An 11,721-nucleotide genomic window follows, 5' to 3' on the forward strand; every position below is an offset into this window, starting at 1 on the left:
CCACCTCCTTCTAACGCAGTAGTCCAGCTACAAATCAAAACCTCAGATCTGTTGTTTCCAGTCTATTTCTATTACAAATAATAGCAGCAGGTTCCCTCCTTAGTAATCAAACGGTAAACATCCTCAGGACACTTGGCAAAAATGAAAGAAACATTTTATTGCTCATGCAAATTGCCCTCCTAACCCATGCTGAGACCTCCCTCTTCTTTTATGATTGCTGCTTTGTGCGCTGGTGTATGTCAAGTCTTTGTCCTTGCCCTGGACCTCAGGGTGCTTTTTTCTCTCTGTTATTAAGTATTTTAAATCATTTGGTTCTAAGAATACAATCACATTTGTTGTGTTTGCAGAGTGAACGGTTTTATAGAAAGGATTTAAAAGACCCATCTGTTTCACTTGCTGGTCCTTTCAGAAGGTTGCATGCACTAATGAAGGTCAACTTCATTTTATGCACTTGATGCTTTATTTGACTTTTCGATTATGGAATAATAATATAAATACAAACACATCTATTCAAATGTGATTGCATTTCACTTGTACACAATGCATTTTAAAAACAGTACTTGGATGAATGAGTTTAAATTGTGGATTTTTCTAATGGACGAATTGACCAAATTATTCATGCTGACTCAAATATATGCAGATGACCACTCTGAGTAAATGTCCTTTAGATAGTAGCGAGTCCTCCACACAATTGTCAATTCTCTGTAGCCTTCAACAAAGTGGTCACTTAATTCTGGGTGTATTTTTGACCACTCCTTTTATCAGCATGTTGAAGTTAATTTAAGTTAGTTGGTTCCTGGCACGAACCTGAGTCTTAAGCACAGTACATAAATTTTGAATAGTCTTCATATTGGAAACACTCCATAAGCATAATTTAAACCTTTGTTATTCCTTCCAAAATGCATTTTAATGTGTGTTTGCAGGCGCACATTAAAATCTGTTGGTCATTGGTCATTGATTTGAAGCGTTCAAGAATTCAGAGGCACTCCTCCGTTTTCATTATTTCACCAACTTTATGCAATTTAACGGTTTTCCTAGAAATAGACCCACACAATACTGCTTGTAATAGTTGGCAATGTATTGGCTTCTTAAATTTGAAAGCTTAGCTGAAACTCATTCAAACATTCTTCCAACCGTGGCCAGATTTCTTAATCCTTGTGTTCAGCAAAAGATTTTGTCTTCCAGAAGGCAGGTGGCTTGTCCTTAAAGGCAGCTGCAAATTTTGTGGTTCTTGATGGTGTCATTTTTGAAGCAGGTGCTTCTTTCTTGATAGACAACCTCTCAGTCTTCAAGTTGATATTAAAATGTCTTTCTTGTGGGCAGTGATACTGGCGTTCCAACATCTTCCAGTTTAAGTCAAAGCCTTGGCAGTGCTTGGATTCTTGCTGCGCTTCCTTATCCATTAAGTTTTATATAAAGATGACAGATTGAAGCAGATACATCAAACTTTGGCGCAACCTTGAATTCCTGCAGGACAACGATCACAAAAATGCAGCAGGACCTTTGGAATAGACGAAGAAGACAAACTTTGAGCTTTTAAGAATCTACAAAAGATTTTACATTAACTCTACCTGCAAAGATAAGATGTGAAATATCAACCCAGAATTTTATAGTGCTAATAGCTATAAAAATGTGTGGTAAGGTGAAACTTGGTGACTTTAAACCAGATATTAGTGAGGACATCTATACATATTTGTATATTTAATTTTGACTATGCATGTCTTAGAGATTATCCACAGTAACTTCAAAGTTTAATTTCATTGAAGTAGTTTGTTATACAATAAATAAACTGTGATTTCAATTAATCTTTTCATAGATCAAAAATTATATTAACGCCCATGATGAATGTATGTGAACTATAAATTAATTTAACTTACCATGTTTCACCACAAGTATTATTTATATAGTAGGTTTAATGCACTGGTTATTCTTTAAAGAACACAAAACGGTGCAGGAGCCACTGTTCTTCTGGAATCTGAGCAATGAAGCAAATCCGATTTTCTCTACATCTCTGCTTTTCTGTTTAGTTGTTACTTTCTGAACCCAGTTGGGACCATGTTTTTCACTTGTCTCTAGTCTTGTTTGACACTGGAATCACATCTGAAACAGGAACATTAGTAACAACAAATATGATGTGAGGGCAGCAGTGTAAACTGTGAATTTTCCTTTGTGCGTGGGTTTATTTATTTGTACGCTCTGTTTGTGTGTGTTTGTGTGTCTGGGCACTCCAGGTCCTGTGGGCGGAACAGCAAGTGGTGAAAAGAAGAAAGAAGAGGGATATCTTTGAAGACCCCACAGACCCAGATTTTTCCAAGCAGTGGTACCTGGTAGGTTCTGGCCTCCCTTCTCATTTAAATATATGACGCAACAGGACTTACTATGTAGGTACATGCTTCTAACATCAGTGAAGTACAGAACTGTCAACAAATAAATTTAGCTATAAAGTATGAAGGCTAAATCATAGAGATGTGTGCATTTATTTATATTGTTTTGTATTTGTATTTTAGGAATCCTTGTCATCAGTCAGCTAATCAGAAATTGTCCCACTATGCATTAAGCTCACCCATTCATCTGTCGTCTTGATCACCAGCAAGAGTTTGGGAGTTAAATGTATAATTTATGACGTCTTAGGATGTTGACTGAAGGTGTATCACCTGTAAAACATTAATACTGTTTGCTGCTGTGCTATGTCTTTTTCATTATTCACAGCCTTTCTTAGAAAAGCTCCAATTTCCCCCCCCTCCCAATCTTTCCTTTTTGTTCCTCTTCATTTACCTTAAACTCCTGTCACTGCAGCAGACCAAACATGGCACAAGACAACAGCGAATGGAAGACATGAAACTGCTTCTGACATTTAGCATTAGACTTTAAAATGTCTGACTGTCTTAACACGCTTTTCCTTTCAAAATATTCTACCCAACTGTGACTTCAGAAATAAGAGGATAATAAAGCTTCTCTAGTCTGAGCCACATGCCACAGAGCCACTATAGCTGTCTTGGCATCACAACAATTTTACTATAGTGAGAGTTATTTTATATCAGTATACAGATTGATTCAGTGCTGCGAAGCAATATTTTTCCCCCTTGCAGAATTTTTGCCTTTATTACTTAAATGTTTTTTAGGTCATCAAACAAATGTTGATGATAACAGAGCAAATGCAAAAAAAAAAAAAAAGTTTTCTGGTGAGCCCATTTTTCAACCAAATTTGTGCTATTTGAAAAAAATATAACTGCCTTCCAAAACCTAAAGAGTTGGTTGGTTGCAAATAACTGCCATAAAGCATTTGCAATAACCAGCTATCAGTCACTGAGGAGCATTTTTAGCCCACTCTGCTTTGAAGAATTGATTTGTTAATGTCACATTTGAGGCTTATGAGCTAGTGCTGCCCGTTAAAGCTCACAGCATAGAAACTAAAGCCTTTCCTCTGCCTACGTCCCCAAGAATTCTGTGTGGTTCCGGATTGGACTTCAGTGAAATTATCGAACATTCTATCGATTGTACTTTCTATTGCTATTGATCATATATCAGTTTTCTATTAGTACCGATCACCGATGGTTATTGTTGCCCAGGCCTAGCAGACCGTCACTCTGTCACTGCGTGTCTAACTGCTGTGTTGGTTTTATTGCAGATGTAGCGCTATCTACACATTTCAAATAAAATTCAGGAGACCATCACAATATTGTTTGGGAAATGTGAGACAGGCATTTTTTTTTTCCTTTTTGATCTGAAGAAGTTTGGCCTTTTTGACCTCTTATGAATGTCATTTTTGAGCAGACTCTATCTTACTGTTGAAACACTGACCTTAACCTGAGGCAGGTCCTGCGGTGCATTGGATATTGTTTTTGGATTTTTTATTTTTATTTTTTCTACATTTCTGCGTAAATCATTAATGCACTCTTGGGGACTTTTTGCTCTCTTTAGTTGGAAACATAATGTGTTGCATTCCACTATCCTTTGGCCAATTTCATGTTGTCAAACGAGTTTTAAATCAGTGATTTTTTTTAATAGTGGTTGCGATTATGAATAATTTTTTTAAATCACCTTGTCTCAAATGTCACTACCAAGTAAACTGGCGACATTGGTTTAGGAAGACAGAGATTATGTGATTTGAGTAGTCAAAATGTCTTCCTGCACAATGATCCTACACATAAATAAAAATAAAACGCAGAGCGGATCAAACATTAACCAACTGATATATTTACAACAATATCATCACTGGAGGCTGACTCTGAGTTGATTCTAAGATTATTAGTTTCTTACTTTTACCAAAAATATTCTTTATATCTTTTTTTTTTCCTCATTCTCCAATATTCTCCAAACCCAATATTGAGTATCGCCTCACAGACTGCATATGTCTTTATGCCACCAGTGTGATATGATTGCTTGAAAATGAAATGATTAAATAAAAGATTTATATGAACTGTACAAACAAAGCATGGCGCAGAACAGTGTAGTTTTAGGAGCGTGTTTTTCTGTTCTCTGAGTGTGAGTCTATCTTTAACCACCTCTTCCACCTACAGTGCTTACTTTCCCTTATACCTCTCGCAGTACGACTTTCAGCAACCACTCTCTAACCCCTTTTTGTGTCCCTCTCCTTCCACTCAAAAGCTCACAGTCTGTTATTTACGTCAAGAGCCAAATACTTTCAAAAGGATTGCTGAACTGCAACAAGTTGTCTTTCTTTTTTTTTTTTTTTTTTGCCATTTTGTACTTTCATGTTAAACATTGCTGTGTTTATTCAGTGATCTAAATAAAGTGGGGGGGTTTGCAGATGACTTTGTCGCTGACAAACACTTTCTGGTGATTTTTGTTTGAGAAGTGTGGCTCAAAGCAAATAGACACCTAAACAAAAGGCTTTTGTTTATTTCAGTCCAATCCAACACATCAAGACTTGAATACGAAAGCAGCCTGGGCTCAGGGCTACACTGGGAGAGGTGTAGTGGTGACCATTTTGGATGATGGGATCGAAAAGGACCACCCTGACCTCCACAGCAATTATGTAAGTTAAAAATGCTAAATGCACAGGTGCAACTGCAGCATAATTTGTCCCAAATCAGTTATTACAATGTACTCAGATAAACTAGTTCACAGCAATCCTCTGTTTTCATAAATCTGAGAAGACTACTGTTGGTTTGTGAGGTATTAAAGTCAAAAGCTTTGCATTAGTGACATTAGGGTTTAAACATTCATTATCTATAATATTAATTGGATATGTTACAGCCATGTTTTATTTATTTTCAGTATGAGTGTTTACACCCCTCCGTATTGCTCGTCATGTAAGATTAACGGGTGAGCAACATGTGTTTTCCAGTGTCATGAAGCTGCCTTTTATATTGCCACAATCGAACCTGCTCTGTTGGAGCCTGTTGTTATATAAGCTCCAGATTATCTGCAAAAAGGCAACACTTTGCAAAAACTTCAGTTTGCAAAATTTATGTTGGTGATAACAATTCTCAGCTGTAGGGAGCTTGTTGCATAAGCAAATGTCTTAGTTGAATTCATGCAGTGCCATAAATTAGGAAAAGCAAAAAAGTCACAAGACAAACTATTTTTAGGCGTGAAGTGCATGGAAGTGCTTAAACATTGTTGTGAATATTCAGTGTGCTGCTGACAGTGCAAGCAGGGGTGATTCTTACTTAAATAGGTCCCTGGGTGGAGCCCCCTTTCTGCTTCCAGCACATAAACATGTACGGCTGTACACTGTAAAACGTAAGTCAACAGAACTGGAACAACAGTGCACTGTTTGATGTTAGATATGATTTATTAAATATTTTTCAAACAAGTGAATAATTGTTAAATGAATTTGATCCACCTGTATATTGATTTTTTTTTTCCTCCACACTTATATAACTTAAATAATTAAACATGTCCAAATTTGTTCCAGGGAAACTGGTCAATGCCTTTGTCTATTATACTTTGAACAACCGAAATTCTGCTCTAGCTGTGGGACCAATTAGTTCCCTAAATACCACACAACGGGCTCAAAGCTGCCCAACCAAAGTATTGACTGGTTCTGGAGTGATCACATATCTCCTATGCTAACATCCATAATTTGTCTCCCTATGAAAATCCTACTTATCACATATAAAGCCTTTAATGGCCAGTTTTCATCCTACATTAAAAATCTCATTATTTCCTATCACTACACCATAAGTCAATGCTCACAGCAGGGCAAAGGATTTCCTCCTCCCAGACTTTTTAAGCTCTGACTGGGAGGATGGGAGTTTGCAGCTTTTTGGATCCTTTCATGTGGATCAAGCTTCTTAGTGTGGAAGCACAATACTGAAACACTTTTCCTTATTTTTTCTGTCTTGTTGCCTTTATATTTACATATATTGCTGTATAGCTAATTGGTTTTATGAGTGATACCTCACAAATCCATACCCCTTTTAGATATTTTTGTGTGTGTGTTGGACCGACACAAAGCGGCTCAGAATTGTAAATGGGAACAAAATTCTTCATTATCCAACCCCCAATCAATACATTGTAAAACCCAATTATGTTGCCTTTTCAGCTGCAAGTCTCTTAGGGTATCCCTCCACAAGCTTTGCACATCTAGAGATGTTGCGAAATGGCCCAAACTCAGAATAAATTGAGTGTTTCTGGGAACACCAATTTTTGAATCTCACCACTGATTTTCAATTAGGCTTGGATCATTATAACATACAACAGTACATTCAAATATTTGAATGTTATGAAAAGGTTCAATATTTTTAATCACTCATTTCAGAAAATTATAGATAGCTCATAGATTCATTTTAGTGTATTTACAGCCTTTGTTGTAATTTTGGTGGTTATGACTTTCAGATCATGAAAACTTATAATTTAGCGTTTTAGAAAATGTGAATATTGAAAAACAACTCATAACATATTCATAGAAAGTTGAGTGGGAGGAAAAAGTGTGGCAGGGGATAAATCTCTGGTGTTGTTTGTTTCAGTCATCTACAAGAACATTTGGCAGAACTTACTTCTGCTGATAAGCATTTACTGAGATGTTTATTTTCCTTTTATAGCAGGACTTGGCATCTGTCCACATTGACAAATATACCTAAATTTATTGATTGACAGTGATATTTACTGTTCTGTATTGGTCAGCACATCTTCCTCACCTGAACTCCATGAAGAATCTATGGGATATTGTCAAGATGAATAAGAGAGACACCAAACCCAACAATGTAGATGACCTAAGTTGTAACAGATCAGGGTAAGGAGCCAAAATTTAAGCATAGTTTCAAAGATTTATTAAAAAGCTTTCTGGTGAAAAACAGGAAACTCCTGGAGAAACTCACAGGGGAATTGGAAAAAGGAGACATGGGTTAGTGGCTGCCGAAGAGCCAGTGACAAGCAGAAAACTCAGAAAAGGGAGCCACTAACATTTTCAGAGACCAGGCGAAGGATTGGGATAATGAGCAGCAGCCTTTAGTTCTTAGATAAAGTAAGATGGGAGTGTGGTGATGTTTCAACAGGCACAGTGCTGAGTGGAACAGGCATCTTTTACCCCCAACATTAAATCTCACTGAGGTGAGAGGCAGATCCGTGGAACAAGCAAGGGTCAGGCAGACAGATTGATCCGTGGATCAGGCATGAGACATAAGATTGGTGTCAAGAAAACAGAAGTCATTGAGGTATCCGACAAGATCAAAACAAGAAAAAACTGAAAAAGTAACTCGGTTGTGATCAGGCAGAAAAGGAATGCTGGAAAGCTGCGTATAAATGTAGGAAAACAGGTGCAGGGAATAACTTGATTACTGCTGAGAAGCGGCTTGCAGGTGCAGCAGAGGAACGATGGATGACAGAGCAGTCAGGCGTCCCAGAACTATGACATAGCGCAGCTTTGGCAACATAGGCATCCATTCCACCTCAGTGGAGCCACAGGCAGATCACCTCCATGCCGTATACAACACTGATGCTCTTTACAGGAATATCAGAGCAGACCCTACCTACTAAGACTAAAATCTTTTGGAGTGCAGGGAGCTCTCACCTTTTTTGGAGCTTTGGACCTTGTGGTGGCATCAGCCATCTTATGGTGTAGTTTGGTGGAGCAGCAGCTAATCTACTACTGAGAAAGAGGAGATAAGTTAAACAGGAAGGTCAGGACTTTTGAAGTGCTTATCAAGTGCAGGTGGTGGAGGACAGAAAGACTTTTGGCAAAAAAAAAACAGCCCCACTCTTTCACAATGTTTCCCACCCCATGCATGAGGCTGTTGCAGAAGTGAAGAGTTCCTTCAGTGACAGACTGATGCGTCCTGCCTGCACAAAGTAGCACAATCGCAGGTCTACTTGTGATTGTGCTGCACAAGTAGCACAATCAGTTATGGCTGCCATAACTGTTATGACGGTCATTACAGTTATGGCAGCTGTTATGGCTGCTATAACAGCCATAACTGCTGTTATGGCTGTTTTTCCATTTTTGTAAATTATCTTTTGTACATTTTAATTAAATTATCCTACTCAGTTGCAGATTTCTTTCAACCTAAGTATGCTTATTTTGATAGCTGTACATTTTTTTTATTTTTTTCTTGTATTGTGGGGCCTTTGAGTGAATCCATATGCCTTCATTGGCCTTTTACGTTGCTGCTGGTACACCTGAGAGATTCCACACTGGGAAACATTAAGGGATACTTCTATTCTGTTCTATCCCATGCTATTCTTCTCTATGCTGTTGTGTTCATGCAAAAAGAGGTCACAGCTAGTATTGCATGCATAGATATGGACCTACATTTTAAAAGCCTGACCTTTCAGATTACAATATCCTTGCAAAGACATTACGTAAGATTCAGTATTTTTCAGACACATTCCAGGAGGCTTTGTTGTCTGTAAGAATCATAGCAATTGCAAGAAAAAAAGGCTTGAAATATTTCATTGAATTCCTAATAATGAATCTTTGTGACTATTGAGCTTCACTTTCTGAAATGAGTGAAAAAAAATATTGAACATTTTTACAATATTCTAATTCTTTGCAATGTACTTGTAAATGTACTTTGATTTAAGCAATTCAATTTAAATTCTGGCTGCTTTTTCAGGGTCATGCTAGAAGGTGAATCTCTGGCACAGTTTCAAATCTTCTGCAGCTTCTGCTGGTTTTCTTTCAAGATTGTCCTTCATTTTGACCAGAACATCTTGTTCCACATGTTTCTGGTTTCTTTATATGGCTTTTGGTAAACCTTAAACTTCTTTTTTTTCTCTATTAAACAATAGTTGTTGTTTTTTTTTAACACATTTGAACACACCACATTCTGATTTGTGGAATCAATGGTTGTTTGTTGGCCAGCTGGTTCCTCTACATGAGCTGTTGATCTCTTCAGCTTCTGAACAGTTTTCTTCCACTTCACAGTTATGCACCACTTTGTCACTACTGTCAATAAAAAGCATGCATATTTGTGACTATGTCAGTTAAACTTTACACGCTTTGAATTTTTGCACAGTACATTTTGCAATGTCATTAGTCTGTTTTCTTGCTTCACCTTTTTTGTGAGTTCTTTTAAGCTTTGCCTCTGTACTTGATTTACGGTTGCTTTTACCTAAATTAGCACTATATGAAAGAATTTGATTAGCGAATAAAAAGTGAAGTGGATGACACACTGTGATCAGTGTGTAGCATGCAGCTACCTTTATAAATCCAAACAATTTTCAGTCAAGAATCCATACAGGAAGGGGTAAAAGGTTAATTATAAACTCCTGAAGCGAAATTTGAAATGACTTGATTGCTGTCCTCTTTCATCTCTCTTTTAGGACCCGGAGGCAAGCTATGATGTTAATGATGGAGATGCTGATCCCCAGCCGAGATACACACAGCGAAATGAGAACAGGTAATTCAACAGCAAACACTACAAAACATATACGACTGATTTTGCTTTTAGTTGGTGCAATATATCAGAATAAAGATATTTCTGGGCAGTCTTCTCTTCTTGTTTTATCAAGTGGGACTACAACACCATTCAGGTTGTAGTTCAGGTTCTCCCATCTGAATTTCCATTTACAAACTAACATCTCTTGTTGTAAAGCATTGGTCCATCCTTTCAGCTGAGTCTTAAAAGATTGTTCCCTTTTTTTTTTTTTCTTTTCTTCTCTCCGCCTGTACACAAGCCCAGCTGCTGTAGCAGCCTTTACTGACTGAGTCCTTACAGCCCTGCAGCCACATTCACACACATTTTTTTGGCCTATACAGTGTATGTTTGTTTTCTTCCCCTCCCTAAGCCTCACACTTTTCCCTTTCCAGCCTTTGGTGATCACACTGAAACATGTTTGTCCCAATTAAATCATGCACAGCCATAGCTCCACTAAGGACCAATCCGAAATATCCATCTTCTCCTCTTTTTCCACAAACATTGTGGTCTCCCGCTGATGAGAAGCTACTCCCACCTCCAAAATGCACAGCAGGATTTACCCCGCTCTCTATCTTTTCAAGGGTGCCTGCCACCAATTCTTTTTTGTATTATTTATTTCCTTTTGTGGCTTCAGACTATAGATTTCACTTGCATTTGGTCAAAAGCTGTGAAATAGCTGAAGAGAAATAGAGACATAGTAGGCTTGAGCTTTGTGTAGTGCATTGCTGGTCCACATTTTCAAAAAACAAAAAAAAACAAAAAAAACAATCAATATTAAGAATTGAAAAAAAAACAGTTTACATTAAAACTACATGTGATGGTACTTCATTAAAACAATGACACACATATGTAGTATGCCTTCATAATCCAAACAATTTTCAGTCAAAAATCCAAATAGGAAAGGGTAAAAAGGTTAATTATAAACTCCTGAAGAGAAATTTGAAATGACTTGATTGCTATCCTCTTTCAAGTCTCTTTTCGGAACCTGAGGCAAGCTTCTAAATCACATGTGTCAAACTCAAGGCCCGCGGGCCACATGTGGCCCGCCATGTCATTTTATGTGGCCCGCCCCAGCATTTTATAGGCCGATGATTGACTTAAAATAGGTTTTGAGCACGAATTGACTACAAACTACATCTCCCACAATGCATTCCGATTGTTACCAGCCAACATTACGGCTTTTCGCCACTAGAGAACAGCAGAGTCACCTCAAGCTGCTTATTGATTTTCCCAGCGAATAAAACTGAGACATCGACAAGCTAACATCAAAACGTCCAAGAAAAGAAAAATCGATTTACAAGTAAGACTGTGAATGAAGATGTGTGTGAGTTGGTGTCAGAGCGGCAGGTGGCGCTAGACTTTTTTTGTTATCTGTTATCTTGACCGACAACATAAAAAAAAAGGTTTGTAATGCACTTCCTAACCATTTTTTATTTGTAAGTATTGATGTTATGGACTGAACAGACAGACATATTTACCATTATACATTTTGAACCATTTTTTAATTGTGAAGTGTTGATTTTATTTTTGAAAGCTTATTTATTGTAAAGTGTTGATTTTATTTTTGAACCCTTATTTATTTTGTAGTGTTGATTTTATTTTTGAACCCTTATTTATTGTAAAGTGTTGATTGTATTTTTGAACCATTGATTTTATTTTTGAAACCTTATTTAGTTTGAACTGTTGATTTTATTTTTGAACCATTTTTTAATTGTGAAAGTGTTGATTTTATTTTTGAATCCTTATTTATTTTGAAGTGTTGATTGTCTGAAAGACCTTACACATGAATTGCCCCATGCGGGTTTTGAACCGCTGACCTCAGCATTACCAGCACGGTGCTCTAACCTGCTGAGCTAACTCTCCTCCCTTACAAACTGTTGAGTTTCCATGGCTT

General features: G+C 37.4%; 1 protein-coding gene across 3 annotated transcripts in view; it reads left to right on the forward strand.

Moving 5' to 3' along the window:
• furinb (furin (paired basic amino acid cleaving enzyme) b) overlaps positions 1-11,721 on the forward strand; it is a 125,805-nt gene that overhangs the window by 58,742 nt on the left and 55,342 nt on the right. For all 3 annotated transcript variants that reach the window (XM_016668041.1, XM_007545496.2, XM_016668040.1), the window contains 3 exons: positions 2,232-2,327; positions 4,871-4,999; positions 9,733-9,809. In XM_016668041.1, coding sequence (XP_016523527.1) covers positions 2,232-2,327; positions 4,871-4,999; positions 9,733-9,809 — 302 coding nt within the window. The remainder of the gene's footprint in view (positions 1-2,231; positions 2,328-4,870; positions 5,000-9,732; positions 9,810-11,721) is intronic.

This window comes from Poecilia formosa, unplaced genomic scaffold (assembly GCF_000485575.1).
Source record: "Poecilia formosa unplaced genomic scaffold, Poecilia_formosa-5.1.2 Scaffold13, whole genome shotgun sequence".
NCBI classification, from domain to species: Eukaryota; Metazoa; Chordata; class Actinopteri; order Cyprinodontiformes; family Poeciliidae; genus Poecilia; species Poecilia formosa.